The sequence below is a fragment of the Stereum hirsutum genome, assembly GCF_000264905.1.
Source record: "Stereum hirsutum FP-91666 SS1 unplaced genomic scaffold STEHIscaffold_30, whole genome shotgun sequence".
In the NCBI taxonomy this organism is placed as follows: domain Eukaryota; kingdom Fungi; phylum Basidiomycota; class Agaricomycetes; order Russulales; family Stereaceae; genus Stereum; species Stereum hirsutum.
The window spans coordinates 41,669-64,449 of record NW_006763160.1 but is presented as its reverse complement, the minus strand read 5'-3'; the positions used below and the strand labels follow the sequence as shown (position 1 = coordinate 64,449).

The 22,781-nt window shown below is 52.7% G+C and overlaps 8 protein-coding genes across 8 annotated transcripts; 5 read left to right on the top strand and 3 right to left on the bottom strand.

Annotated features, from left to right (window-relative positions):
* Positions 1-1,603: 1,603 nt before the first annotated feature.
* STEHIDRAFT_88328 (DNA ligase) lies at positions 1,604-4,882 on the top strand. The gene is made up of 11 exons (XM_007311674.1): positions 1,604-2,984; positions 3,047-3,240; positions 3,298-3,516; positions 3,574-3,774; positions 3,834-3,921; positions 3,975-4,163; positions 4,243-4,265; positions 4,316-4,388; positions 4,446-4,470; positions 4,526-4,558; positions 4,613-4,882. Exons 1-11 carry the CDS (start codon positions 1,805-1,807, stop codon positions 4,854-4,856), a joined length of 2,469 nt encoding a protein of 822 aa, XP_007311736.1. The 5' UTR covers positions 1,604-1,804; the 3' UTR covers positions 4,857-4,882.
* Positions 4,883-5,239: 357 nt separating this feature from the next.
* Positions 5,240-6,893, bottom strand: STEHIDRAFT_143306 (uncharacterized protein; the record flags this gene model as incomplete). Its single annotated transcript, XM_007311673.1, has 4 exons — positions 5,240-5,851; positions 5,902-6,056; positions 6,118-6,611; positions 6,715-6,893. The coding sequence occupies 4 exons, from the start codon at positions 6,891-6,893 to the stop codon at positions 5,240-5,242; spliced, it is 1,440 nt and encodes a 479-aa protein (XP_007311735.1).
* A 543-nt stretch (positions 6,894-7,436) lies between these two features.
* STEHIDRAFT_69826 (bola-like protein) lies at positions 7,437-7,975 on the top strand (the record flags this gene model as incomplete). Its single annotated transcript, XM_007311649.1, has 4 exons — positions 7,437-7,487; positions 7,569-7,674; positions 7,751-7,791; positions 7,850-7,975. 4 exons carry the CDS (start codon positions 7,437-7,439, stop codon positions 7,973-7,975), a joined length of 324 nt encoding a protein of 107 aa, XP_007311711.1.
* A 1,078-nt stretch (positions 7,976-9,053) lies between these two features.
* Positions 9,054-10,698, top strand: STEHIDRAFT_126619 (uncharacterized protein). Its single transcript, XM_007311672.1, has 4 exons — positions 9,054-9,237; positions 9,309-9,943; positions 9,999-10,029; positions 10,090-10,698. The coding sequence occupies exons 1-4, from the start codon at positions 9,150-9,152 to the stop codon at positions 10,245-10,247; spliced, it is 912 nt and encodes a 303-aa protein (XP_007311734.1). The 5' UTR covers positions 9,054-9,149; the 3' UTR covers positions 10,248-10,698.
* A 3,701-nt stretch (positions 10,699-14,399) lies between these two features.
* STEHIDRAFT_35628 (SET domain-containing protein) lies at positions 14,400-15,516 on the bottom strand (the record flags this gene model as incomplete). Its single annotated transcript, XM_007311648.1, has 6 exons — positions 14,400-14,458; positions 14,518-14,632; positions 14,773-15,082; positions 15,169-15,231; positions 15,292-15,353; positions 15,454-15,516. Coding segments are annotated over 6 exons (672 nt in total), but the record flags the coding sequence as incomplete, so codon positions are not given.
* Positions 15,517-16,192: 676 nt separating this feature from the next.
* STEHIDRAFT_69833 (40S ribosomal protein S8) lies at positions 16,193-17,078 on the bottom strand (the record flags this gene model as incomplete). Its single annotated transcript, XM_007311652.1, has 5 exons — positions 16,193-16,246; positions 16,311-16,435; positions 16,495-16,606; positions 16,660-16,764; positions 16,839-17,078. Coding segments are annotated over 5 exons (636 nt in total), but the record flags the coding sequence as incomplete, so codon positions are not given.
* A 556-nt stretch (positions 17,079-17,634) lies between these two features.
* STEHIDRAFT_126615 (ornithine carbamoyltransferase) lies at positions 17,635-19,164 on the top strand. Its single transcript, XM_007311671.1, has 5 exons — positions 17,635-18,049; positions 18,105-18,556; positions 18,624-18,777; positions 18,839-18,912; positions 18,971-19,164. Exons 1-5 carry the CDS (start codon positions 17,654-17,656, stop codon positions 19,050-19,052), a joined length of 1,158 nt encoding a protein of 385 aa, XP_007311733.1. The 5' UTR covers positions 17,635-17,653; the 3' UTR covers positions 19,053-19,164.
* A 951-nt stretch (positions 19,165-20,115) lies between these two features.
* Positions 20,116-22,550, top strand: STEHIDRAFT_116737 (UTP-glucose-1-phosphate uridylyltransferase; the record flags this gene model as incomplete). The annotated part of the gene is made up of 12 exons (XM_007311670.1): positions 20,116-20,553; positions 20,609-20,685; positions 20,739-20,872; positions 20,927-21,326; positions 21,388-21,475; positions 21,539-21,626; positions 21,683-21,733; positions 21,789-22,090; positions 22,154-22,271; positions 22,328-22,384; positions 22,449-22,477; positions 22,542-22,550. 12 exons carry the CDS (start codon positions 20,116-20,118, stop codon positions 22,548-22,550), a joined length of 1,791 nt encoding a protein of 596 aa, XP_007311732.1.
* Positions 22,551-22,781: the final 231 nt, after the last annotated feature.

The window sequence follows — 22,781 nt, the reverse complement described above, 5'->3', positions numbered from 1 at the left end:
AATCAAGTTAGGCCTCAGCGAGTGAATCGTAAGCGGAGGCCACGTGCATATTGTTGATGTGATGGCATTTGAGATTCACCTCTTGGGGATATGGGATCTCGAAGGGAATTTGTGGCGGTTTAGAAGGCCCAGTGATCGGTTCTCAGTATCACGCCTGGAGTAGTATCATCTTGCTGATTATTTCTGGCTCAGTTCCTGCCGCATCGGTTCTCTAGGAAACAAGGTGCCCAGATTGTCATGCGCGCTATATCTCGCCGCTTTGAGGCGTCCGGGTTAGCATCTTCCCCTCTTAGAACGCTCCAGGACTAATTGCTGCGCGTCATCCCCTTCTGCTATACCCAGCCCATGTATCCCAAGCGGATTTGAATACTCATGTATTCATCCTTATCCATATCTGCTTCATGGTGACATCGGATCAAGAGCCCGTTGTCATCTTCACCTCCCTCTATCTTCCACGCATTTCGTGAGCCCGCCTTAGATATTACTATAAGCGTAGATGTGATTAATTAGTTTCTCACGGCGCTCCGAGTAGCCAACTCAATCGTGAAGATATTGATGCGTGCAAGCAGTGGACAGGGGCAAATATTTACTGATGGGAGTGCAGGACACCGACAACTTTACTGCCTCCGTTCACTCAATTGTTTGTTCCTGATATCCATTCTCCTTTATACCTCGGCATTCTCTGTTAAAGACGAACGAGCAGTACTCTACCTTAGAATGGCAAAACATGCTAGTGTCTGTCCCGAGGAGATCTTGCGCACAAGCATGTTGTATACCTGCTACTAAATTATGTACCATCAGGCATGTCACTCATATAGCCCTCGCACTACAAACGTCATGATGAAACTCACGCGACTGATTATCCTCCTTTAGGTCCTCCGTGCCATAGAGCAGCTTTTTTTACAGCTTAGTGCTTGAGCGTGACTTGACAGTAGATGATGTCTTGTCTTGTAGAACTAGTTTAGCGCGATTCCGCTGTCACCACGAAGACTGGGTCGCAGAAGAAATGAACGAATCGAACGCTGACGATTGGTGCGGACGATGACGGTGTGCTCCGTGAAGGCCTTATCAGGAAAAAACCTACATATTTACTTTCCGAGCTCATGAACTGGATATTCTGTCGAGAGTATGACTTTCGGGACCGTCGTGAAAGACGTGTCTGGACAATACGACGACGCTTGGAACTCGAAGCCATGTAACAGTGATGATGAACGTGTAGAACGACTCGATATAAGTATGCCAGAATCTGCCTTTCCGGTCGAATCAGGCAAGCAGATACTATGTCAGAACGTCAAGTTCGCCGCACTGTTCATAGAAAGCAAGATGAAAGAATTCCATACTTGCTGGACCGAGTAATCGGCCTGCCGGGTACTTAGTTGTTCGTCAACATTCCTCTCTATTCCAAGTAACTGTAATAAATCCTATAAACATTGCCCGTATGGAAATGATCGTATGCGTACACCCCCAGGAACTGACAATCGACCATCAGGAGCGAGCTGACTTTGAACGGGGTACGGTTGGGGTACGGCAACGGCCGAGATCAACCGGGAGCACAACCCTGTCCACACGCCTCCCTCGCCCTCTAAGTGCGATGTCGAAGCGTGCCAACTCAAAGAACGGCAGTCCCAAAAAGAAGACGAAAGTTGCTCATGGTCAGAAACGTCTCGATGCTTTCTTCACCCAAGACAATTCTCGATCCTTACCTGGTCCCTCGGGCCTAGCTCGGCCATCGAAAGCCCCCTCAGGCTCCAACGCCGCTATCTCAGACCCCTCCTCTCCTGTAGCGTCACAGTCGCAGCTTCATATGAAGGGACCACGCTCAAATGGAGAGCCTCGTGACACGTCTTCCTCGACAGTCCAAGGTCCTTCCACGTCCACTCCTAATACGAAGCCTAGCAGACCTCAAATCGTCGAGGGCACTCATTCAGGAAATCCGCCACGTCTTGAGCAGCCCTCACCTCACGAAATTATCGATGTAGATGCGTTTTACGATGATGGTCCGCCACCAGAGCGCTTCTCTGGACCGTCTTTATCTAGCAAGGTGTCTGTCAACAAAGTTGAACCATCTATGCTGGTCTCAGCGACTGTCATTACCCCTATAGCCAGTTATCCAGACTTAGGGGTGGACCCACCGCTATTCGATATCTCTGCTGTCCCTCTAGCAGATGATAAAGCGATCCCATACTCTTTTCTCGCCCATACGCTGTTTACTCTTTCGACTACGAGATCACGGAACATCATCACCAATTCTTTGACCAACGCCCTTCGAACTATTTGCGCCGTTCACGAGCCGTCACTCATGCCATCACTGTATCTACTTTCGAACTCAATATCTCCTCCATATCTCTCGCTGGAACTCGGTCTGGGGCACTCAATCATCTCTAAAGCTATTCAGAACGTCTCTGGTCTGACGCCCGCCGCACTTAAGAGGCTTTACAATCAGAAGGGCGACCCCGGAGATGTGGCCTTCGAAGCAAAAGCCAATGTACGGACGCTACTACCTCATGCACCTCTCTCGATCGTCGGGGTTTACCAGTCTTTGCTCAAAATCGCTACCGCCAAAGGTGAAGGTTCGGTAAAACACAAGCAGTCGATCGTCGAAAAGCTCCTCGTCTCGGCCAAAGGCGAAGAAATTCGTTTTCTTGTTCGTACGCTCGCCCAACATATCAGAGTTGGCGCAGTTCGAACTACGATCCTTACAGCTCTGGCCCGAGCCATGGCTCTTACGCCCCCGCGCGCTGTCAAGGTTCGCCAGCGACCCTTTTACGCCTCCCCTCCGCTGCTCACTCGTGTCACCAATGCCGAGTCTACGAAAGGCAAGAAGGATGTCGACGCATCTCGCGTGGAGCTGGAAGCTATATATGACGCAGCAGAAGGTCTCGTCAAGCAGGTATTTGTGCAACATCCGAGTTATGACGATATAGTGGTAGGACTTCTGGCGAAGGGACTGGATGGCCTCGCAGAGTCTGTTCCCTTGACGTTGGGTCAGATTTTGCCCTTGGCAGTGCTCATGCAAAGTAGTGTTTCTGATTGCTCTGTCTATCAGGCATTCCGCTGCATCCGACACTTGGCTCTCCCATGCGCTCACTCGATGATGTCTACGAACGACTTGGAAACTTGCCATTTGCAGCCGAGTTCAAGTATGATGGCCAAAGAGCGCAAGTGCATGCCTGGAAGGATGCGACTGGTCAAATATTTTTCAAGCTCTTCAGCCGACATCTTGAAGATATGACAGACAAGGTAAGCATATTCTTCCCTTCGAAACAACTCTGCCCTCGTTGAACGCCAATATATCAGTATCCAGATATCAAAGTACTGGTCCAGCACGTCTTCGCGTCTTCGCCAGAAACGGCCTCATTCATCATTGACGGCGAGATTGTCGCCGTCGATGCGAAGGATGGTAGCCTCAAGTCCTTCCAAGAATTATCCAATCGGGCGCGCAAGGCTGTTGAGCTCCACGAAGTTACGATCACAGTATGTTTATTCGCTTTTGACCTGATGTACTTGGATGGGAAGGTAAAGTGGTTATTCTCTGCCATAAACTCAAGTTTCATCACGCTGATCTTACTATAGACTTTGTTAGAGGTTCCCTTCAGGCAGCGACGGCAGATGCTCCGCAGCCGTTTTCCGCCCATTGCATTGGACCGACCAGGTGCTGCTCGCTTCGACCATGTCGAAAGTGTTGAATGCTCGGGATCCGATGCGGACAAGGAAGCTGTGGAAGAATTTTGGATCAGAGCAGTGGAGAGCCGCTGTGAAGGTCTAATGATCAAGGTGAATGATATACACGACTCTCTCCTGATGATCGAGCTGATCGTCGTACGTCTACTCAGGTCCTCGACAGCGGCGAGATTGTCGAAGTCTCGGGACCTCGATCTGAGAAAACGAGGAGGAAGCCTCTGCCAGCAACTTACGAACCCGGTAATCCTGATTTGTTAACACGTTGTCGATCTTTCACTGATCTTTAGGTGCAGATAAACGCACTTCCGCCTGGCTGAAACTGAAGAAGGACTACGTCACTGGGTTAGGAGATAGTTTTGACCTCGTTCCCGTAGGGACATGGCACGGAATTGGGCGAAAGACTGCGTGGTGGAGCCCTGTCCTACTCGCTCTCAGAGACCCAGACTCAGGGGCAATGGTAGCGCTGTGCAAGTGCATGTCAGGTGTGTATCGTGCACGCGCATCTCGACGATTTGTTGCATGGATTGGAGTCCTTGCTGAGGAATGTCTTTGTATTTCCAGGGTTTTCAGATGGCTTCTACAAGGTTTGCTTGATTTCTCGCATCATTGCGTACACATCTTATCTCTTTCGCAGCAAATGAAGGAAAAATACGCAGAAGACTCTGACAATTGTTCCCGGCAGCCTTTGTGGGGCGAAATAGAAGGAGGTTAGACTTGCCGTTGACTTCGTTTGACATATTGTTCCTGATTGAGTTTCCTTGCAGGGTACAGGCCAGCCGTCTACTTCAGGTGATTCTCAGTCCCTTTTATTACAGAGTTCATGATGCTGAGTCGACAATCGCAGGCCACATGAAGTGTGGGAAGTTCGAGGCGCCGAGTAAGCTCTGCTCATCTTGGATGGTGATACGTATCGGACTGACCGTGGTTCTAGCATCACCTTGAGTCCAGTGTCCGTTGCGGCGAAGGGCATGGTGTCTGATCGCGGATTGAGCCTGCGCTTCCCCAGATTTATGAAGGTTAGAGACGATAAGTCCATTGAACAGGCTAGCACGCCGACTTTCTTAGCGAGTGTCTATCGGAAGCAGCAAGGGAAGGATCAGTCGGGCGCTGATGATGGTCAACTTCTTGACCCTGAGTCCTCAGACGAAGCGGAAGAGGAAGAGGAATCCGGTTAGCGTGGATGGAGCAGACTTGGTTAGGGAGACCGGCATATCCGGCAAGATAATGAATCCTTTCATTCACGTAGTATTGAGCTGTCTGTTAAGGTTCTAAGTATGACTTACGCTAGTCATCATCTCAAGGCACAGACCCTGCCTGCCTGTACTGTCATGTTACATATGAATGGATTGGATGTAATGTTTCCGTTGCGGATCGATTGACCTGAAGTATCGGAGAACGGCTAGGCCGCAAGACCATTCTACTCGTTTTGGGGTTTCATAGTGGAGAAACACACAGATGTAAGGTCTCCTCTGGACCCCTGTTACGGATGCTTTGGAACAATATCATGTGAGCCGTGAAGAAATACCGACACCACACAGACTCCCTTACGGAGGGGGTGTCACGGAGTAGAGAGTGTACTGGACCAGATACCCCGTAGCTGCTCAATAATGTCAGATGTCTCGTCACGGAAAGAACTCTCCACAGCGCTCATGACCTTCCCGTCACGCAGCATTTCTACCCACTCCTCGTTACGCTCCGAATAGTCCAGGGTCTGCTGGAGTATGGAATAGTTGGAGATGAGCTCAATTTTCGCGATCCCGAAATTGGTGTCCTCGGGGTTTGATGAACGTGTCACTAGTTCAGTGATGCTGGAAGCAGGTGGGAGTTCATAACCTCTGCTGACAAAAGGGGCGTCGAGCGCAGGGGCCAGGTTAATTTCTGCAACACTCGTGGCGTCGCCACTTTTGCTATCAGTTGTCGTGCGATTGCGTTTCGGAACGCGACGAGGGTTTGCACGAGCGCGTCCGGGTGCAGATCGAGTGGTGCGGGATGACGATTCGGAAAGGTAGGTTGAGCATAGAGCGATCTTGAAAGTCCTGACCGTAGTGGCGTCTCCGTCCAAGACAGAAAGCAGGCGCGAAAGGTCAGACGATTCAACGATGACCCGCGCACGGATGAGCTGGACCAGCATGTGAATATCCACGAGGCTGCTGGACGTGAGATTGACCACCTAAAACAAGCCTCAGGAACATATCTGGATAGAAACAGAGGTGATCGTACCAGCCGAATCAGGCGTGACCCGAGTGACCGTAAACAACGATCTTCTTGATTGAGGCAGTAAAACACGACGTCTAAAGGTGCTGAAAAGTCCTCTTTTCCGCGCGTTTTTGTCCTGGCAGGGGGGATATGGGACAACAAACATGGGGAATAGCGGGCTGCCAGTCATGCCCATTCTTAAATAAGCTTAGACAATACCTGTACAACTGATATGCTTACATTGTCCAGAAGCCGCTGTATTCTCCTCATCCTTTTCGAACAGGAAGACCAACCACTCCAAGACTGGCCAAGCAGTTGGACCAACGACCGCCGTCGACGAGATATCATCGTCACTCTGGCCTGAGTTTCTTGTTCGGTGTTTGGTGCGTCCATCGATAGGAATGCTCGCTTCATCACCCACAGGCCGCAAAAAGTCGGCTCTCAGCAGTTGCCAGCAGCCTCTGCAGCTCTGTATCCGTTTTGCTTCCTTATACAGGAAAGACTCCTCTTCGTCTTCAACACTGTTTGCACCCTCTGAGAGGGAGCTATTCGATCCGTCGTACGATGGTATAGCCCTGAGTAAAGATTGAGGTGAGTTTGTCTCTCCAAAAGCTTGAAGACATCGTTGGGCGGCTGCAACATCAGCTAGAGAGGGTAAATGGGAGTGTTGTTTTGGAGGGTCCGTATTTGCGCCTTGGGCGATTTTGACATCTCCTTGAGCCTCTAGTGAGGGGCTGGAAAGAATCATGTAAAGGAGCTGACGGATATGATCTCTTTCGATCGAAGGCATGAGGAACATCAGCACTGGATGTACCTCGCAATTCAGACCAGACTCACGGTGAGGGCATCGATGATGATGAACGAAGTTGGTCTAGGGTGACAATTCCTGCTTCGTAATGATGCTCTTCAAAAAAACTATCGACAAGACTGCGTTCAGATGTAGTCATCTCCCGCTCAGTCTGCTCGTTGCTTCTAGCCACGCTGTGGTTATGATGGTGAGGTCGTACGGGCGGCATATTGTGTGATGGTAGATGACTGAAAATGTTACGCGCTCTCAATGAATATAAAGAACTAACAGCAGGTTGCAAGATAGGCTTACAGTGGACCCTGTTTTGAGGCACGATTTCAAGTACGAGTTATTGGTAGACGCGTCGGTCGGAGGTTGAGCAAGAGGTGTCATGCACGCGTCGATTTCCGCCACAGACGCGTAAATATTTCCCCACGCTCTCTAATACTCCATTCCGGTAATCCCCGTGTTCAATCGGAGAATTTGTCACGGTGGCGACTTACTCGGTGAACTATCACTTCTGCTTGCATTGCCCTCCCCCTAAGGCTGTGTTGGCCGCCCTGAGCTTGTGAACTGTGAACTAAACCATTCGGACACGGGTGAGTAGCCTTACTTTGTCTTCGCTCAACTTTGATCTCTATTTTATCTGATTCGTCTCGAGCGGCGTAGACCCCTAGATCTCACACCTTCAGTGAGATCTTGGTATTAGTCAGAGCAGTCAATGCTAAGTTTGATCAGGCAAAGACAGTCGTTTCTTCATCGCATACGTACCATGGCTACTGCCAACAGTGATCAGCCAGTTGAAGATGCTATTCGCTCTAAAGTACGCCTGTTCCAGGTTTCCTTGGTGCTTTACACTGCCGCGCGTCATTATAGCTAATATGATGATCAACATTCGGATCAGCTCATGTCACTTCTTCGACCGTCAGAGTTGGTGATTACCAATGATTCCTACCAGCATAGGCATCATGCCCCTATGCGCGCCCAAGGTGGAGGAAGTGGAGAGACACGTAGGTCTAATCTAAGCTGTACTCGGCGGCCGCTTCTGTCAGATTGGATGTAATTTCCCTACTGACCCTTCAACAGATTTTAGTGTCAAGGTTGTCTCTGATGCCTTCGCTGGCAAAGTAAGTCTATATTTGTTTCTCTCCTCCCCGCTCAACCTACAATGACGATACTATCTAGTCGTCCATGCAGCGGCATCGCATGATCTATGCTGCATTAGCTGAAGAATTCGAGCAAGGCCTGCACGCCTTATCTCTGAACACCAAGACGCTCCGGGAAGTAGAGAACATACAGAACCCTTCGTGATGGCCATGGCGTATGTCATGCTTGAGGGACCTGTCAGTCATTCACGGTAGTCATGCCGAAAGATATTCCTGACAGTCGTGATCGAAAAGCCCAGCAAACGTCGTCGAGCGTCGATCTCTCAAGGAGCTAATACTCCCATATAAGTAAAAGAAACATTCTCTAGCGACAACACTCTGTTCGAATAGTGGCAAGAACTCTGCGTTTCGTGCAAAGCGTTTGAACCACCAAAGCCGGGTCAGTAAACATCCTTACAACGTCGCGCTAAGTATCGGCCAGACAGGCATCAATTATTTTGTCCATCCCAGTGCATCTGATGATTCGGATCGACCAGCCCTCGCACGCTACCAGAAGAATCCATGCCAATGGATCTGGATGGCAAGAATTGTTAGATTGATAGGAACAGCGTCTACATAGTTGCTGACGAACGCGAGTCTCTATAGTTGTGAAGAACCGCTTTCAACTACTTGCGATTAGGAGCATAGCCTGGGAGAGTTACCAGGAGTCTCGGAAGGGGAGATCGGGGAAGCTCTATGAACACGCTTAATGCGCGGTCAAGCTGGATAACGGACGATCATCAGATGGTCACGTCGCGGACCTCGGCACATCTCGCGGAAACTATGTTCGCTGATACCAGTTTGGCAGGGCTGCACAGAGCATGGCTAGACTTTCTGTAAGGCGACAGGTCGTCCTGCCCATAAAGCGCTTGAGCTGCTGTGGGATTGACGACGAACTTTCCTCGCGAATGAGCCACCGGCGTCCGAATGATGGGAACAGCTTGCATTCTCCACGTTGAAAGTGCTTCATTGAGCTCGACGGCCCGACCGGTAGCAGCCAAGGATTGCCTTGAGGATGTCTGGATGTCAAATGGCAGACGTGGGTCGCCTCACGCGGTCGGGTAAGGGAGCCCGGCCTTCCTACGCTGGGAGCTTGCGTGGGCCGGTAAATGGAATCAGGAGTGCGACGCGGGCCTGGATATCATTATTTCAACTCTATCGACGAACATTGGCTGCACTGACGACCTGATCTCCAATGCTACCGTGGCAGCGCCGACGATCGTTTCCTCCGAGCCACGCCAGGTCGGACTCGGATCCGCGTAAGTATATATATCGCTTGTGGTTCCTCCTTCCGCTCTCCGATCCTGGCATCTCCTCCTTTCTGCCTCTCCATTCAAGCCATGTCCCATCCCGCTCGTCACAGCGACGAATCTCGTCGGTGGGAAGACAATAGGCCCACTCTCCCGCCCATTCGAGACCTGTTTGGACGTGAGTATTCCCCGACTGCCTTGTGTTGGTAAGCGCCGAGCTCGTGATTATTAATGTTTTGTGTCTTCAAGGCGAATTGGCTCGTCCCCCACATCCTGATCAAGGACTTCAACAATCCCCATACTCCCATCCCACTACACAGTTGCCTCTCACTGACGAACCAACGATGCACCCTGTGCACTCGAATGCTCACATCCCTCCACAAACAAACCGAGGTCCCGCGTATCATCCGCACAATTCTCCGCAGTCATCATACATGGCAAATCCCTCTTCGCCACAACTACATTCGCATAGAGAGTATTCAGGACATGCGCCCCCACGCTCATTCACCTCCCCGTACCCAGCCGCCACGCCGCCAGTCGTTCCGGCAGGTCACAATCGCTCGTCATCAACTCCAGATCCTCGTTATCCATCACAATATCCCCCCCGTTCAAATACTCATCCGGAACCATGGTCTTCTCCTACCTTCACTCGTCCTACTGGCTACTCTTCTCAATATCAGGCGACGGCGATCCCCCCACAACAGGCTGGCTACCCGTCTGGCCCTATGTCTGGTCCATCTTCCTATGGACCACCATCGCTCGTGCCCAGTCGTTCCCCCTACGAGATGCCATACCCTACGGTGCCAGAACCCGTTCCTTCGTCTTCAGCAAAATACGAGTGCAATTATTGCGGCAAGGGTTTTACTCGTCCAAGCAGCTTAAAGGTCGGTCTACCCTTCATTATTTTATGTGAGTGTGGGTGTTAAATTTTCGGATTAGATCCATCTACATAGTCATACTGGCGAGCGTCGTAAGCGTCCGGCAAATACTCAGGGTCCAGGTTACGTGCACTGACACCTCATATTTTCAGCATACGTGTGTACTGTTGAAGGTTGTGGTCGAACATTTAGTGTACAGAGCAACATGCGACGACACGCGCGGACACACGGTCTACCACGAGAGGACTCTGGCGATGAGGAGGCAAGCGAGGGATCACCATCAATGTCGGGTCGCCGCCCGTCACCATGAATCCTCTCTCGGATCGCTTGCTACCTTCGTCGCCTTACCGCAGTGCGAGCCGGCCACACCGCCTTTCAGCCCAACACCTCTTTACGTTTATTAATTTATGTTTCCCGATTGATGACCCTCATTGCACGAAAGGACCCTGGCCTTGCTCCATATGTTGCTTTTGGACCACTTCTGACTCTCCAGTCCATTCGGGTCTGCCACCTCACTCTCGTCAGGAGTGCATGACCCCCTAAACTTATTTATCACTACTTCACTGCCCACGTCTATTTATTCGAGTATTTATACCTCATCCACCATGATGCCCCACACATCTACGACGTTTGTAATCCGCTTCAGCGTGCAAGTGTACAGTCCAGTACATTATTACTATCAATGACTCGGTCCACTTAGGCCGTATGTACTCCCGACCACCATGTACCCGGACTGTCTTTCGTGCTGCGTACCATATCAGCCATTATTTTATGTTCTATGTGTTCCTAGTGCGTGAGTGCCATGTCATAACTTTGTGCCCTCGTGCATCATGAGTATTGAGCGCTCTTGAGCACTTGTCGCACATGTCGTCTGGGACTGCGGGGGTGGCGACGGGTGTACGCTTTGAAATGATGTGATGATCAGCAACAAGTGAGATCGATGTTAATTTCGTGCCTTGATGAGATCGGGAAGTGTACCGCCGCCGGTGCTTCTGACGATCATCCGTCAGGAACAACCCGGCGGCATATATGTCATTCCCGTTTGGGTCGCCGTAGGGCCGGAGATATCTGCCAAGGGTGCGTCTTGATGAGTCTCATTCGCCCCACACAGACAAAACTGGAACCTCCCCTGACGGACACCAAAACTTTTGGCTTGTGGCTCTTCCAGCTGACCTCGACATGAAGGCGATCAATCCCGACGGCGAGACATCTGCCCTTCCCACGGAACGGATAGACGGGGAACACATCCCCGCCGCGTTCACTTAGACCCGAGAATAATAGTTTAGGCACGATGTCAAGACGTCGCAAGACACGGGAGAACATAGTCTCCTACACAGATATGAAAGTTGAAAAAACAGTGGATAGCGAGTCTGAGGCAGACATTAGATAGGGCATATATAGTACAATACATATCGGGGATCGAGAGCATATGTCCAGTGATAGGGTCATAAAAACGCATAGCAAAGCAAAACAGGTCAAGGCGAAAACGTCCAACGACCACCCACCGAGCTGGGGAGCAGACCGGGACGAATAGAGCCGAAAGAACTAGGTTTCTGCGGCGACAAGTACTTGTCGTATTTCGGTGGAGACAGGGCGGAGGATGAGGGAGAAGTAAGATGAGGAGTAACGAGAGGCGTCATATTAGGGCTGCCTGCGTCGGACGATGCTGAGGAACGGTCAAGGGGGGCGAAACGTTCGATGCGATGTTCAGAATGATCGTCCCGCTCATTGAATGAAGGCGCAAAATAAGCACGAGAGTTCAAAGCATAACTAGTCGGACGGGAGGAACTAGGAGCGAAATCATCCTAGGAATATTGCGATAATCGTTTAGGACGGCAGTTGTCGACAACGAACGGATAATGGTCTCACCTCGTCATCGGAGTCAAAGAAGCTGGCGTCGACTGTCTTCCACTTCGATGGCGGTGTTGGCTCGTCCCTTGTCCAGTCGTTAGAAGGCGGTTCAGTCGCTGAGGGAGAAGGATCTTGTGGCGTCGCTGCTGCGTTGGAAAGTTTGGAGGTCTTCCAAGGGGGTGAAGGTGGGTTATGGAACATAGGTTTTGGTCGTACATCTTGAGGTTGTACACTTGGCGCAGAACAGACAGGTGTGGTTTTCTCGGAAAACGCGGACGAGGCTTGCCAACGGCGCGCGGCGAAGCTGACAGGAGACGGTTTCCACAGGCCACCGATAGAGGAGCGAATAATAGGTTTCGGGATGGTCGTGTATCTTTCCTCGTCGTCGTCCGTATACTCTTCCTCTTCATCATCTTCTTCTTCATCGTCTTCTACAGAAGCTTCGTCCTCCGGGCCTTGTACGTCCTGAAGATTCTCGGGTGGTATCTCGACGTCGTCAAAGCCTTGATCGAGGGCATTGGCGAGGGGCTCCGCCGGGTCGTCTTCTATGGCAATAGGACCGTCAGACTCATATCCCTCATTCGAGGAGGAGGACGACTCGTGCGAATCCCCTTCCTGGCGATACACGGGCTCTCCATCGACCTCGTGTGGCGCGTCAGGCCGGGGAGACGGAGCCCATGCCCGACGAGCGAAGGAAGCAGGGTTGGGAGAGAAAAAGAGGCCACCCACGGACTTGAACCCAATATCTCTCGGCATCGGTGCATTGGTTTCCTCGTCCGCAGCGTCGGATTCTCCCGTAGAGAGGGGGTCGTCGATCCAAGGGAGATGAGAAGATTGGTCTTTGCGCTCGTCGTTTGGCTCTGTATCGACGTCCATCTGCGCCGCATCTTGGTCCTCCTTCGTGAGGTCGATCGTATCCTCCTGCTCATACTTCGAGTTGAGCCCCATGCCTTTCTCCCTTCCAGATTCCCGATATTCCTTCTCAGCTTCTAACTTCCGACGCTCCTCTTCCTCTGCCTTTTGACTCCTCACTTGCGCCCTTTCTGCCCGTGTGGGTTTAGCAGCTGGTGTAGCGCTAGACCGATTCTGCTCTGAAGAGCTGGAAGGTGCCAAAGACTCGCCCTTCTTACCAAACCTCCCGTTTCCCTGCCGAGGCTGGTCATCGACGACGCGTGACTTCGCCGATCGGAGGAGACGTCCGTCCGATGTCGAAGAACTGGGAGACGCATAAAATGAGCTTGAAGCAATGGGGCCAGACGCCGACGCGACCGAAGATGTTTCTGGCAACTTCTTGGTGGGCGTGCGTAACGACTTGTTCGTTTCTGGTGGCTGACTTTCGCGAACCTTGGCACTAGGTGTGCGTGGACGCGCACTGCGATGAGATGGGTTGGCTGTGGGCTCTGTTGTTTCTCGAGTGGGTGGAGGATGAGGGCGAACAGACGGGGCTGAGGGCTTGAAGCGCTTTGCGGCTCTTTCATCGTTCGGGACGCTGGCGCTTTCTTGACGACGTTTGTGGGAGGATGAGGCTGCCGCAGAGAGTTTGTTGTCCAGCGTTGGGAGGATCTTGTGTGTGACATGTCGCGGAGGGGGCTCGGAGGGTGTATTCTCGCGGGGTGTCGGGATAGGAGCACCAGCTTGAGCTGCTGTTCTGTGAGGCCAGTCGAAACCATAAATTCCGGAATGGCGCATACACCTATCGGGAAAAGATCACATAGCAACACACATCAATTAGAAATAACTCTAGCAGGCTATTCTCGCGCTTTGTTACGCACCTTGGGCATTCGATCTTCTTGGTCTTCTTACCTGCGGCGGTAAAGTCACCCCAGATGACCTTGCCACCCATCATGATGATGGGGCATAGTTTGCCGCAAACATGGCAGAGAGGTTTTTTAGGATCAACCTTCTTGGGTTTGGGTTTTTGCGCTGGAGGTGGCGCCGGTGGTGGGGGCGCAGGCGGACGCCCACGGAGCGTGCGATGTTCGACCTCCGGTGCTGCAACAGCCTTGCCTTTGCCCTTCCCATTGAGAGGGGGCTGAGCGGGCGTTGTTGGTCGGGAGTTGGATTGACTACGAGCATTGCGAAGAGTAGAAGCACGTGTGGATCGTGTTCTGGAGCCGGAACGCGATGCGCTTTCTGCAACAGACGCCGTTTCTTCCGAGAGCGGAGGGGTAATGAGCGGAGGTGCCGACATCTTTGACGCCGCTCGCGCTTTTTGAGCGCGTGTCGAGATAACCGGTTCAAATGCGGCAGAAGAGCGTGTGGAACTGTGCTGGTCGTTCGCTGTCGACATCGAAGGGGCATCGGGGACGGAGGAGAATGGGGAAGATTCGTGGTTGGGAGTCATAAGACCATTGACAGCGACGCTGTGGGAAGGTGCAGACGTCGCCTCACGGGGTGTTGCAGTTTCTGCATCGAGCTCTATAGCCGCGGCCTCTGGATCTTGATCCTCGTCGTCGGTATCGTCGTCATCTGTCTCCTGTAGAACGGCATAAACCCCTCGCCTCGTACGTCGCTCGTTTACGTTGACCTCGGGTTTAGAGCCGTCCTCGGCTTCTTCCTCTGAGCCCGCGCCACCATCCGACAGATCGCCTTCCTCTCGCTGAGGTCCATAACCTCCGATTCCTTTCCTCTCACAAGAGGCGCAGAGGCAGTGACAATTTCCTCGTCCGACTATTTCGAAATAAGCTCGACAATGCAGTAATCGAAAGAAAAAAAAAAGGAAAACGTACAATAACCGTCCCCATAGTGTGCTGTAACTTCCTCTCCGACGGCGATCGGTTTGATCACACGGAATGTGATGTAACGGCCTTCACGGAATAGCTCGCAGTTGTTATCACAGTCATGCTAGAAAGGCCGCAGAGGACGGAAAAGGGTAGAGTGGCATTGAGTCTCTCTCACCGCGGGACGTCATTGCGGTCACACATATGGTGACCGAGAGCGGGAATCGGGAGGAAAGAGGTTGAATGACACGGGAAAGCACTCACGTTGACGAACCGGGCCGGGCCCAAGAACAGATGGTTCTTCTTGAGTTGCTTGGAGTGAATGACACTGAAGTCACGACGGATGCCGCCATACGAGTGTCGAAGGTCATCGGTACGTTTGAGTTCCTGATCCTCCGCGTCGGTAAGGTCGGCCATAGAGCCCTTGAGCTCGGTGATGACGGCCCCAGGCTGGAGAGGGCGAGTGGCGAGAATGCATAGCTCTGACTTGCCCGTTCGGAAGGTGTAGCGACCGGTGTGCGCTATCTCGATAGAGCCGGACGGGAGATAAAGCTCAAAGTAGCGAGACGCGTGGCTGTCGGGGACGACATTAGCCTGAGATGAACTCGGAGAAAGAGAGAGGGAAAAAGGGTCGAGACATGTGAAAGAACGCAAGCTCACGTGGCGAATGCGTTGAGTTCCTTCGGGAGGAAGCCCTTCGTGAAGTGCTGGACAGAGTTGAGACTGCAGGAGAGTAGGGGTGAGACGGAAAACGCGTGTTTCCCGGGTGGCTAAGGCACGCACGAGAGGAGTTCGGTTACAGCGGTGCGAATCGCGTTCTGTGGGGGCCCCTTGGACGTGACGAGCTACACGATCGTTGGTCGATGAGGAGATCGAAATATATTAAAGAGCGAGAGGGCGATAAGCAAGGTGCGGCGCGAAGGAAAACGCGAGAAAAAGACGGACGCGTTTCATGATAGGCTTCAGATCCTCGATATTCACTTTGGTCGGACGGCGACTGGGGTCCATCTTGTGGACCTGTATGGGGACCATCGGCGCGCTGAACTTCTCGACGAGGAGATGGGAGAGGAAGTCGTCGTCGCGCGAGAGGTCCTGCATGTTCATGACCTTGGTGAACCGCCATGTTGGAGGGGTGGCGGCGGCGGCCGTACGCGCGTGCGACGAACGTCCAGCGGACGACATGGAGGAGCGCGAGACCGCTGTGGACGACGACGAGGGCGGGGAAGAGCCGAGTGTGGGAGCGCGGTGGCAGGGAAGAAAGGATGCGTGGAGGGAGCAGGCAAAGCAGGGAGGCGGTCGCGTGGCTATGAGCAAACGCGGAATTACCACAACCGGCGTTATATCTCCTCTCGCGCGCGCCTCCCGACTTCACCCTCAATCCCATTTCGGCCATCTCAAACAGGTTTCGCCACTGCCTCAAGCGCTCGCGTCTATTGTTTCGTTCAGGACACGCCCATTGTCGGACGTGTCCACTGATCGCGCTTTGACCGTGTCTCACGCAACAAGGGCAGCATGGAGGCAGCAGAACGGGCATGGGTCTCATACAATAGAACTACTCGAAGAAAACAACAGGCATGGGCATAACGCTTTTTGTAGAACCTCTGCCACGCAATGACCCCAATCACGACGCAGTGAACGTCCAACAAGACGAGAAGAACAAGACACGAAACGACAAGAGGATGTCTTATGCGCCGTGCGCGTGCTTCTGCTTGCCGCTACGGAGCTTCCTCACGTAGAACTACGAAAGAAAAAAAAAGTATCAGCAAAAACACAAGCACGAGTTACAAGGCCACAAGACTGACCTCGAGCTCCTTGCCCTCCAGGATGTAGCCATCGGCACGGCCGCACTGGCCGGGTCGGCTGGAGACGACGGCGTACAGACGACCAGCACCGAACTGGCTCTCGAGCAGAGGGTCAATCTTCGCCTCTGGAGATTGAAGAAATATGTTCAGTCATCTTGAAACAACCTTGCATGAAGCGACGCACCCTTCTTCCTCTCCTCAAGGTGACGCTGTGCGTGGTTCGACAGCTTTTTCGGCTCCGTCTCCTCCTTCTCACCGGCCTGCTTGGCAAGCTTCTTCGACACGGGGAGGGCGTACTGCAGAGCCCCATCAGCGCTTTCGCTCACAGCGTCGTGGACGAGGTACTTACGTGAGCCTCATACCACTGCCTGAATGGCGTAGCATCGACCTGGATGATGGCGCTCTTCACGAGAGTGTTGGTCCGGACCAACTCGTTGTTTGATGCGTTGTAAACCTATGAATCCGCACAGCCCAATTCCAAGGTCAAGCTATGAAAAACAAAACGTTCTAAACAAAGACGATACGCACGACACCGATGATACGAGTCTTCTTCGTCACATGTTCTGATCCCCAAGCAAAGTTGCCAGCATCGAGACGAAGGGCACGGAACTTGAGGTTACCACCACGAACGCGGACAGAGTGGACACGCTTGGGGCCGAGCCTGGTGTTAGCGGCCTGACGACCGAGCTCGAACTTTCGCTTCTTGCGGTAGTGGGCGCGCTGGGCACCGGTCGCCGAACGTTTGTGGCGGGAAGAGCGGGAGATACCTGTGTATCGAAAAAAATCATGAAGGAGCACGGTCAGTTCGATATTGCAGAAAAAGCCAGAACATTACTACTTGCCTGAATACGAGAAGATCGACAACCATCGACGACAGGGATAACAGAATGGTCAGTCCAGGGCACACAGAGAGCAGAGAGCGTTGAGACGGCACTGACCCATGTTGGCTTGTCTTGAGGAGGGGCGTCGACGTGCGGCAAGGTTTGGATGATACGACGAAAACAAGGTTTGGATTTAAGCCCCGCTCGGTTTCTACCGGTGACGCCACATCCTTGTTCCTCTTCTGGTTATGTGGCCCAGGGGCGCTACACATCTGATACGAATCCTTCAAACCTATTCCTTCTTCCAGATACATCACTATGTTTGTTGCGTCGCTTTTTTCAAGCCCTCAGCCTCTCTATGTACTACAGTTGTGTAAGGGACCCAACACGAAGCGGAGATGAACAGTGTCACGTGCTAGATATCTCGTTGCAATTGGCGAGTCAGGTTGAGTCGTTGACTCCTGAGCTCAAGACTCTTCTGTGGATTCTGTCTGGTGCTCCTCGTCTCTCCACGCCTCAGCCATGGCGTCCAAAGTCCCCCACTTGATGACCCTCGCCGACCTCTCAGCTCCCCAAATCCTCCGCATCCTCTCACACGCACACCACCAGAAACACCTCGCCACGCCATGGCTCCGACCACAACAAGTCGGTGGCAAGAAATCCCTACAGCTCTCCAAGCTGAAAATGCCGTCCCAGTCCCTGTTCAACAAGTCTATCGCGCTCTTGTTCTCTAAACGAAGCACACGGACTCGTGTCGCTGCAGAGACGTCTGCCGTGCTCCTCGGAGGACGCGCTCTTTTCCTTGGAAGGGAGGATATCCAGCTCGGTGTTAACGAGAGCCCTCGCGATACGGCGCGTGTTATTGGAGGGATGTGTGAGGGCATATTCGCCCGTGTCGGTGACCACTCAGAAATAGAGGTTCGATCTTCCATGTTATTGCTGTTATTATCGTTCTCATCTTTCCAACGCGCAGGAACTCGCTCGCTACTCGCCCGTACCCGTCCTAAACGCTCTCTCCTCCCTCTGGCACCCCACCCAAACCCTCGCAGACCTCCTCACCCTCCACGAACACGCCCACCTCTTCGACCCCTCCATCCCCGCTCCCACAGAAGACTCCCGAACCAAAGGCGTGCCCTCCCTCCCGATGCTCAAGCCCCTCACGATCACCTACGTCGGAGACTCCGCCAACGTCCTCCACGATATGCTCGTCACCCTCCCCCGTCTGGGCCACAAACTCCGCGTCGCGACACCGCCGCAATATGGGTGCCCGGAGCCGGTATGGGCGCGTGTGAAGGAACTCGGGTGTGATGTCGAGGGCGCGCAGCTGGAAAGCGGGTTGCCTGGGATTCCGAACGGTGGGATTTGGTGGGGTGCGGATCCTAAGGAAGCGGTGAAGGGCGCTGACGTGGTTGTTACTGACACATGGTGCGAGTTTCTTCTACTTTGACGAGTGCGGTCGGTCAAGAGCTTACTCTCGTTAATTGTATTGAAGGATTTCGATGGGCCAAGAGGCTGAGAAGGAGGAACGATTGAAGGCTTTCGAGGGATATCAGGTAACGGAGGCGCTTTGCAGGGAGGGTGGTGCGAACCCGGACTGGAAGTTCATGCACTGTCTGCCTCGTAAACCCAACGAGGTCGACGACGAGGTACGTTCATCATATTTCAATCCTGACGGGGCTCAGCTGAAAATTGGCTAACTCTTTGTAGGTTTTCTACGGTCCCCGGTCACTTGTCTTCCCGGAAGCTGACAACAGGAAGTGGACCATCATGGCCGCGTTTGAGTACGTGGTCTTCTCTACTCTCTCGAATATTGAACACTGGGCTAACCATGTCAATTAGCCTTCTTTTCGGAAAGTGGGACATCACTGGTGAGCGTGAGGCAGCCCGTAGGCAGTCCTTCGCACAGGCTCTCAAAGCCTGATCTTGGGATTTTAATCCAAGTATAAAAGAGACTTATCGACCTCCTGTAATTCGATACTATCCACATCAAAATCTAACCCTCCATCGCGAGCGTTGACTTCCAGGGGAAGTACTGGACCAACTGATGTGGCGTAAACGACATCGGGTTGCCACAACGACTCTGTACTCCTGACCGGCTGGATTGATGAGTTGCGGACTTGTAGAAGTGGTTTCTGCGAACACAGGACACCGCTCATGAACTTCACGAAATACCCAAGGATACCTCTGAGCGCCACATAGCCCATTTGCAGTTCGCTTGCAGAGATCATCATTCATTTAGGATGCTTTGTACTTCCGCGGTTGGAGCGCGCTAGAGCCAGCTGTGACGATGATACGGTAGCGGATGAACGCTTATTTTGCCTAGAATTGCGCAGGCGACGACATCGGGTCCGTCGAGCGCTTGTACTGATTCTGCGCATCATGATCGTCCTCGTTCGTTGCCAGGATAAACAAGTGGTCGTCGATCTGTGCTCATGGTCAAAGCAGAGGGATCCGTTGGGTGAACGAACGGACAGTCTGCGTCGCTCGTATCCCCTTGCGAGTGTGTTCATATGGTCCACCACAGTTTCTCTGGGCAGTGATGCGCGAAGGTTGATACCTCAAACGCGTTCGTGCGTCTAGAAGGGACATAAGCCCGCCAGCGCAAGAACCAAGGCGATTTGAGACCGCAGGGGAAATGAAGGGACATCCGGGTGTCAATTGAGTAGATAAAGCGTATCTGGGCAAAGGTACACGAGGAGTCGGAGAAAGATGGTCTCGGAGAGTGAGAAGAGGTGGCAATAAGGATAGTATAAATACTGAACTCGTTGTGTGAGCACGTTCCCTGAGCAGGGACGTGCGGCGAGGCCATACCGCGTTTCCGGGGCGATAAGTGATTCTTGAACATGCGATCGCCGAAGAAGTTCTAGGCGAAGGCCCGATATGCACACCTGCGGTGAAGACGTGGGTGGAGGGTGCTATAAAGGCAGTGATGGACGGGCACGCGCAGGGGACGCCTTTTGGTACATACGCACGCTGGCCGATATATGCATGCAAGTGTGCTCGAGCGACGGACGACGGCGACGACGACGAGCAGCGACAGAGACGGTGGCGGGGGACTGGGGCTGGTTGGACGGCCATCGATCTGCTCGCGGATTGAGGAGGAACGTGAAGACGGGATTTCCCCTTCGGACCTCCTTCGCGCACGCTGGGCCAAGCTCGCTGGCGAACTATATAAGAAACGGAGCCATCGTCCGCCCAGACACCAACCCAAACCACCCCCCATCCTCTCCACCACCACCACAAAGCCCTACCACTCCCCAGCCATGGCAAACCTCATGCCCCGCTCCGACTCCTTCAACGCCCGCGTCCGCGGCTCGTCCCATATCGACTTCAAGACCGCCACCACCGGTGTCGTCGCCAAAGCCATGCGCAACGAGCTCTCCCGCCTCGTTAGCACCGTCGAGGACCCCCAGACGAAGAAGGTCAGTTGCGTTTTTCCATTCATGCTCCCGAATGCTCATTTTGGTCCCCTCGTAGGCATTCGACACCGAGATGCAGTCGTTCTTCTTCCTCTTTACTCGTTACCTCGCGGAACGCGCTCAGAACGCGCCTCTGTACGTCTACACTAATACCCCTATCTCTGCGTCCATCTGACCTGCCCCTTTAGCGACTGGGACCGCATCAAGTCTCCCGGCGAGGACCAGATCGTGCCCTACAGCACCCTTACTGCTCCCGAGAACACCTCCAACCTCAACAAACTCGCCGTGCTCAAGGTCAATGGCGGTTTGGGTACCTCCATGGGTACGTCGTCTTTATACCATCGTTCCTCCATGGACCTCAATTTTTTTTTGTCAGGTATGACCGGCGCGAAGAGCGCCCTCGAGGTCAAGGACGACATGACCTTCCTCGACCTTACCGTCCGCCAGATCGAGCATCTCAACACCACTCACCGCGTGGACGTGCCCCTTATCCTCATGACCTCCTTCAACACCCACGAAGATACCCTCCGCATCATCAAGAAGTACGCAAACCAGCAACTTCGCATCACCACTTTCAACCAATCGCGTTACCCCCGTATCTTCAAGGAGACCCTCCTCCCATGCCCGAAGAGCGCAAATGACGACAAGAAGCATTGGTACCCTCCCGGCCACGGTGATTTGTACAACGCCCTCCTCCATTCGGGTGTCCTCGACCAGCTGATTTCGGAGGGCAAGGAGTACCTTTTCGTCTCCAACTCGGACAATTTGGGTGCCGTGTATGTTACTCCGAATTCCATTCTCAGAATTGTCGTTCTGACTTGACGTCCGAATTACCAGTGTCGACCAGAACATTCTCCAACACATGATTGACAGCCAGGCTGAGTTCATCATGGAGGTCACTGACAAGACCAAGGCTGACGTCAAGGTACGCAACGTGCCAAGCAAACCGCAGTCGTAGCTCCAGCTCTGACTCCGCTTTTCTAACTAGGGTGGTACCCTCGTGGACTATGAAGGCTCTATCCGTTTGCTCGAGGTGGCGCAAGTGCCTTCAGAACACATCGAGGACTTCAAATCCGGTTAGCCACCTATTCGACCCGCCCAAATCGACATGTTTTGACTTCGTTATTTCTAGTCCGCAAGTTCAAGATCTTCAACACCAACAACATCTGGATCAACCTCAAAGGTATTGCGAGTTGTTTAACGCCGTCAAATTCAGCATACTCATCACCATCGTACAGCATTGAAGAACATCATGGCCAACGAGCAGATGGAGCTCGACATCATCATCAACCCGAAGACAAACGACGATGGCGAGGCCGTCGTCCAGCTCGAGACCGCTGCCGGAGCCGGTATCAAGCACTTCAAGAACGCCCACGGTGTCAACGTCCCCCGTTCCCGCTTCTTGCCCGTCAAGAGCTGCTCGGATCTTCTTCTGATCAAGAGCGACATCTACTCTCTTCAACACGGGCAACTCATCATCAACGAGCAGAGGATGTTCGAGAGCACCCCCGTCATCAAGCTCGGCGACCACTTCAAGAAGGTTCGTGGCGTTCTCGGCCGTTTTCTTTGTGATGGTGGCGATTAACGAGTGTGGCGTTTGTAGATTCAACAATTCCAGAAGCGCTTCAAGAAGATCCCCAAGATTGTCGAGCTCGACCATCTCACTGTCACCGGCGACGTTTACTTCGGCCGTAATGTGACCCTCCGGGGGACCGTGATCGGTACGTTCATACGGCGTTTCGTCATTCATTTTTTCGAGGCTGATGGATTTATGCAGTTGTGGCCAACGAGGGTCAACGAATCGACATCCCCGATGGTTGTATCCTTGAGAACAGTGCGTGCTCTACGCTACCTTCGTCACTGATACTATCTGACTGACTGCATTTTCTCATTCGCAGGGCTCTTGTCTGGTAACCTCAACATGATTGTACGTCTATCATTCTCAATCCCTTGCTCTCCCACTCGACCTAAATTGATCTCTACTCTAATAGGACCTCTGAGCGGTATACCGCATACGAGCTAGACGACTTAACGATCATCAGAACAGAACGGACGTAATTCTTGAATTTTTGTACGGCACGCGAAAGACGACGCGTCTCGAAAGTGGAAAGAAGTTCTTCGTCTCTTTGTATCACAAAAAAGCAAATCCGCCGTTACTTAGAGGCCGACCGTCATCTATACCCTACATAGCGCCTATACATCTTTTTTTCTCGGTCGAGGTCTTCGTGTTG

Coding starts and splice junctions, on each gene's coding strand:
- STEHIDRAFT_88328 (XM_007311674.1), top strand. CDS start 1,805: ATGAAGGGACCACGCTCAAATGGAGAGCCTCGTGACACGTCTTCCTCG. Junction 3,775..3,833: donor GTGAAGGTCTAATGATCAAG/GTGAATGATATA, acceptor ACGTCTACTCAG/GTCCTCGACAGCGGCGAGAT. Junction 4,559..4,612: donor TGGGAAGTTCGAGGCGCCGA/GTAAGCTCTGCT, acceptor CCGTGGTTCTAG/CATCACCTTGAGTCCAGTGT.
- STEHIDRAFT_126619 (XM_007311672.1), top strand. CDS start 9,150: ATGTCCCATCCCGCTCGTCACAGCGACGAATCTCGTCGGTGGGAAGAC. Junction 9,238..9,308: donor CATTCGAGACCTGTTTGGAC/GTGAGTATTCCC, acceptor TGTGTCTTCAAG/GCGAATTGGCTCGTCCCCCA. Junction 9,944..9,998: donor CTCGTCCAAGCAGCTTAAAG/GTCGGTCTACCC, acceptor TTTTCGGATTAG/ATCCATCTACATAGTCATAC.
- STEHIDRAFT_126615 (XM_007311671.1), top strand. CDS start 17,654: ATGGCGTCCAAAGTCCCCCACTTGATGACCCTCGCCGACCTCTCAGCT. Junction 18,050..18,104: donor GTGACCACTCAGAAATAGAG/GTTCGATCTTCC, acceptor TCCAACGCGCAG/GAACTCGCTCGCTACTCGCC. Junction 18,778..18,838: donor CCAACGAGGTCGACGACGAG/GTACGTTCATCA, acceptor AACTCTTTGTAG/GTTTTCTACGGTCCCCGGTC.